The 6000-nt window shown below is 46.1% G+C and overlaps 1 protein-coding gene across 1 annotated transcript in view; it reads right to left on the reverse strand.

Annotated features, from left to right (window-relative positions):
- Positions 1–5729, reverse strand: part of IL12RB1 (interleukin 12 receptor subunit beta 1) — a 33989-nt gene extending 28260 nt beyond the window's left edge. Inside the window, exon 1 of the mRNA XM_043979275.1 lies at positions 5602–5729. Coding sequence (XP_043835210.1) covers positions 5602–5647 — 46 coding nt within the window. The 5' untranslated portion in view covers positions 5648–5729. The remainder of the gene's footprint in view (positions 1–5601) is intronic.
- Positions 5730–6000: the final 271 nt, after the last annotated feature.

Genomic DNA, 6000 nt, shown 5'->3' on the forward strand with positions numbered 1-6000 from the left:
TCCCCTCCTCCTCCTCATGTCAGCCCACTCAGATGCCTTCTGCTACTGGCTCCTCCTTCACCCCTCTCTTACATGAAGATGTAGCCCTTCTCTTTGCCAAAGGCAAAGCCTTCTACATACATAAGTGATCCCATTCCATCGCATCTTCTCCAGCAGATTTGACCCCTCAGTTATTCCCACTCTACCACTAATCTTCGATCTTTCCTTCCCTACCACCCACAAACATGTCCACGTCTCCCCCCTTCCTCTCCTTCATATGATCCGTCCATCCCCATTAGCCATCATCCCATATCTCATCTCCCTTTTGCAGAGAAATGAGACAACCAGCCACGATCCACTTCTTCTCCCTTCCCTCTCTTCTAAACTCTCTGCAGTCTGACTTCCCACCTCATGATTCAACTCAAACTGTTCTTTCCAGAGTTACCAACGATTTCTTAATTGTCAAATCCAATGGCCTTTTCTCAGTTCTCATCCCTCTTGACTTCTCTGTGGCCAGTCACCCTCTTCTCTTAGATACTTATGCCTCTCTAGGTCTTTCTGGTTCTCTTCCTGTCTGACCCTTCCTCCTAAGTCTCCTTTGCTGGATCTTCATCCAGGTTGTGTCTATTAACCGTAAGTGTGTCCCACAGATGGAATATCTTTACATCCATATGTCTCCTTGTTCTCCTATATCAAGAGGCATTATAGGGTACATCAGAGCAGCAGTTGAGAGAGCACAATAAACACCCAGCCTCCTGACACGTACTAGCTCTGTGACCAGTTTTCTCAATGTGAAATGAGAGAGGTGGACTAAGTTTTATGTCCCAAAGTCCTTCCTGTCTCAGTCTATGAACCTACTATTGTATGCTCAAGCCCAACTCACTACTGCTCAAACACATTGGCAGGGGAAACTAGGTGGTGCAGTGGATAGAGCACTGGCCCTGGATTCAGGAGGACCTGAGTTCAAATCCAGCCTCAGACACTTGACACTTACTAGCTGTGTGACCCTGGGCAAGTCACTTAACCCCAACTGCCTCACCAAAAAACAACAACAACAACAACAAACAACAAAAAACCTCAAACACATTGGCAATATTCCTCTCTCTGGCCCTTTGCTCAGGTCGTTCCCTCTGCCTGGACTTCTCCCCATTCCTGGCTTTGCCTGTTGACACCTTCCTCTTTCTTCCAAGGCTCTATCCTGGTTCCTCTTCTCTCCTTCCTCCATTTTACTTCCCCTGGTGATGTCATCAGCTTCTAAGGATTAATGATCATCTCTAAGCTGATGATTCCCAGATTTATTTATCCAGCCCTAACTGCCAGTCTTACGTCTCCAACTGCCCACTGGACATTTAGAACTGGATGTCGGGGGCACCTAGATGACACAGTGGATAAAGCACCAGCCCTGAATTCAGGAGGACCTGAGTTCAAATCCAGCCCCAGATACTTGACACTTACTAGCTGTGTGATGCTAGGCAAGTCACTTAACCCCCATTGCCCCACCAAAAATAGAAAAGAAAAGAAAAGAAAAGAAAAGAAAAGAAAAAAGAATTGGATGTCCCCAAGACACCTTAAATCTAACATGTCCTATCTTTTCCCTCCTACCTCTCAATAAGTGTTGAGGACACCACCATCCTCCTAGTTATCCAGGCTTTCAGCCTTGCTAGTTGTCATCCTTGTCACTCTGTCTCATGCAGAACATCAAATCAGTTACCAAGTCTTATCATTTCTATCTGCACAATGTCTTTGCTGATTGGTCTTCCTGCCCCAAGTCTCCCCTCCATGCAGCTGCCAATGTCCTCATCCTAAAATATAGGGATCATGCCACCACCACCACCACCACCATCCCCAACCTCAGTCAGCTCCAGAGGTTCCCTGTCACCTTCAGGATCAAATCTAGACTCTTGAGTTTAGTTTTTAAAGTCCCTCATAACTCTGCTCCTTTCCAGTCTTCACTCCACTCTGACTACTCTGAAATTCTTGGTGTGTTCCTCAGACAGGACACTCCAGTTCCTGACTCCAGACATTGTCACCAGCTGACTCAGTGATTAGAACACTCTCCCTCCTCATCTCTGCCTCCTGCCAGCCCCCTGTTTCCTTCAAGACTCAGCTCAAATATCACATCCTGCAAGAAGCATTTCCTGCTTCTGTCTTCTCTCTGAGATTTGCTGTTGTTGTTCAGTTGTTTCAGTCATGTCAGACTCTTTGTAACCCCATTTGGGGTTTTCTTGGCAAAGGTACTGGAGTGGTTTTGCCATTTCCTTCTCCAGCTCATTTTACAGATAAGGAAACTGAGGCAAACAGAGTCAAGTGACTTGCCCAGGGTCACACAGCTGGTAGGTATCTAGCCAGATCTGGACTCCAGGAGATGAGTCTTCCTGACTTCAGGCTGCGCTCTATCTACTGCGCTGTCCATCTGCTCTTTCTCTGTGAGATTACCTCCCATTTATACACTGCCATTTACCCTGAAGCTTAAACCCATTTACATTTATATTATATATATATATATATATATATATATATATATATATCTTTTCATATGCTGCCTCCTCCAAGAGAATGTTAGCTCCTTACAGACAGGGACCATCTTTTGCCTATCTTTGTATCCAGTGCTTAGCACAATACCTAGTACCTAGTAGGTGCTTAATAAATGCTTGCTGACCAGCCGACTAACTGACCTGACAAGGTAGCTGTGAGAAAAGTGCTTTGTAAACCTTCAACGCCAGTGAATGTGTATGAAGCACCTACTGTGCACAGAGCATTATGCCAGGTCCTGAGGTAAGGCTTGGACATAACCAGGGTCACATAACTAGTGTCTAAACAGGATTTGAATCCAGGTCTTTCTGGCTCTAAAACTAGTACTCTATCTATCATACTATACTGCTTTTCAAAAGGCAAATCTGTCAGGAAGGGGAAGAAGAATCTGAGGCCCCGGGGTGGGTGGGTGGGTGGGGGAAATGACTTACCCAAGGTCTCAGAGTTAGCAAGTAAAAGAGTCTGGATTTGAACTCAGGTCAAATGTTCTTTTTTGTCATTCCCAAGCTATGGTCACTGGAGATCTCAAAAGAAGTAACAACTGAGCCATACTTTGAAGGAAGCACAGTTTTCTTTTTCTTTTTTTGTCTATTTAGAATTTTATTTTCCCAAATTACATGTAAAAAAAATTTTTTACATCTTTTTTTTCTATTTTGTTTTGGTTTTTTTGCAGGGCAATGGGGGTTAAGTGACTTGCCCAGGGTCACACAGCTAGTAAGTGTCAAGTGTCTGAGGCCAGATTTGAACTCAGGTCCTCCTGAATCTAGGGCTGGTGCTTTATTCACTGCGCCACCTAGCTGTCCCCCTTAACATTGATTTTTAAAACTTTGTGTTCCAAATTCTCTTCCTCCCTCCCTCCTTCCCCCCCACTTAAGAACTCAAGCAATTCAATATAAGTTATACATGTGCAGTCATGCAAAACATTTCTACATTAGGAAGCACAGTTTTCTTTTCTTTTCTTTTTTGCGGGGCAGTTGGGGTTAAATGACTTGCCCAGGGTCACACAGCTAGTAAGGGTTATGTGTCTGAAGGCAGATTTGAACTCAGGTCCTCCTGAATCCAGGGTCAGTGCTCTATCCACTGCACCACCTAGCTGCCCCCAGGAAGCACAGTTTTCTATGAGGCAGAGATGAAAAGGGAGGGCATTCCAGGTAGGGGAGATGAACTATGCAAAGGTGTGGAGGGGAGAGATAGAATCTGTATAGGGAGAACAGCTCATGGACCAGTGTGACTAGAACCTCTAGAGGATAAAATGAGGCCGAAAGGGTAGGTGGGGGCCACATTGCAAAAACTTTCAAATGCTAGTCTGGGATAGGAAGTGCCTTCCCCAGCCCAGGCTGATGGATTCCCAAGCTCATTAGTGTAGCTAACTGAACCCGTGTCCCCTCCAGTGCCATGATCCCTGACCCCGGCCCCAGGGGGTGTCCTCAGTTCTTCCATTTGTCCAGAAGGTCAAGTATCCTGAGCCCCAGTGTTTCTCTGGGTGCTTGCAGCATACCCTGAGAGCCCACACCTTCGCATCCTGTTTCCTGTTTGCAACTGACTTTCCTTGACCTCCTATAAGAGCCCAACCCCCTCTCCAATGCCTCCACATAGCACCAGGGCCTTAAGACATAGGTGGAGGCTGGGTAAAGTGTGACTGGAAACCTTTCTGAGACAGCCTCTTCCTGGTCCATCTTTCCCTCTTCTTCCTAAGAAGCATGGGTCACTAAGGAATCGATTTATGCCCCAGATGTCTCTGGGGCAGACCCCACCCCTGGGAAGAACACTCCCAAAGAATGCTTCAGAAAACAACTTCTCTACCTCCCTCTTTTCTTTGTAGACGTGGGCAATTTTACAGATGAGTCCCAGAGAGGTTAAATGATTTACCTAGGGTCACATAACTAGTGTCTAAGGCAGGATTTGAATCCAGGTCTTTCTGGCTCTAAAACTAGTACTCTATCTATCATACTATACTGCTTTTCAAAAGGCAAATCTGTCAGGAAGGGGAAGAAGAATCTGAGGCCCCGGGGTGGGTAGGTAGGTGGGTGGGGGAAATGACTTACCCAAGGTCTCAGAGTTAGCAAGTAAAAGAGTCTGGATTTGAACTCAGGTCAAATGTTCTTTTTGCTATTCCCAAGCTATGGTCACTGGAGATCCTCTCCTATATTCCAGAATATACAAGCCCCAAAGTCTCAAATGTGCCCTTTAAGAAAACCTTTTTTTCTGGATAGGACAGGGCTGAAAAATTCTCAGTCCTCTTTCTCATTTTTCTAGACTCTACAGTAGCTCTACCCTTAAACCTAGAATTGACTAGGTCACTGCTTTCTTTATATCTGCTATATCCCTGAGAAATTCCAGTTCAGCAAGAGCCCACTCAGAAATCTGAGCTCTACCACTGATTCACTATATAAAACATGGACAGTCCCTTTTCTGGGCCTCAGTTTCCCCCTCTGTAAAATGAAAAAGCTGCATTCTGTGGTCTCTTAAGGTCTCTGCCCACTCTCAAAATACCATTCCAGACACATATTTAAATGAGCTAAGCCATTTCCCACGCTAGAATGAAGTTCAGGTTTTTGATCCTGGCATTCAAAATCCTCCACAAACCACCCCCAGACTATCTTTCCATCCATATGTCTCCTCGTTCTCCTATATCAAGAACCATGATCGGGTCCATCAGAGTAGGAGTTGAAAGGGCATGGTAAATACCCAGGCTCCTGACGCTCACTAGTTCTGTGACCAGTTTCCTCAGTGTAAAATGAGGGTGTTAGACTAAGTTCTCTGTCCCAAAATCCTTCCCATCTCAGCCTATGAATTGACTGTAGGCTTAAGTCAAACTGGACGATTCACCACTGCACTTAAACATGCTGGCAATTTCCCCCCTCCAGCCCTTTGCTCATGCTATTCCCTCTGCCTGGGGTGCCTTCTCCCCATTCTCATCTTTGCCTGTTGACACCCTCTCCTTTCTTCCAAGCCCACCTCCTCCATGATGCTTTCTGGATCCCCCCCACCCAAGCTCCCAGAAGAGGAAGCATCTTATCCTTTGTTGTTCCAGAAGCAAGGAAAATTATACAGGTAGAGCAACTACTCTCTCCTCTCAACTGAACTCACCCCTTTGAGCCAAGACAGCAAGAATCAGAAGAAGCAGCCAAGGCATCCTATCCTTCTGGGGCCTGAAAGCAGAGAACAGTGTCTGTCTGAACAGGTGGGGCCTCTGAGGTTAGCTTAATGAAGGCTCTTATCTCAGTCCAGCCAGGAGGGGCCCAAGGGCTCACCAGCAACAACCCTGAAGGTCAGCTGTCCTTGTGTAGAGATGAACCAGGAATTGGTGGGGCCCAACCCAAATGCACGTTGCAACTGTGTGTGAGAGAGAGCAGGCGAGAAGAGGTGACATCAAACATCCCTCCCTCTTTTAGTCAAAGTAAAACTGAAAGAAAGTGTGTCAAGGCAGCAGGCAGGCCCCACATTAGACAACAGCTCTGGGCAGAGCCACAAGGCCACCACATGCTG

Source organism: Dromiciops gliroides, chromosome 1, assembly GCF_019393635.1.
Source record: "Dromiciops gliroides isolate mDroGli1 chromosome 1, mDroGli1.pri, whole genome shotgun sequence".
Taxonomy (NCBI): Eukaryota; Metazoa; Chordata; class Mammalia; order Microbiotheria; family Microbiotheriidae; genus Dromiciops; species Dromiciops gliroides.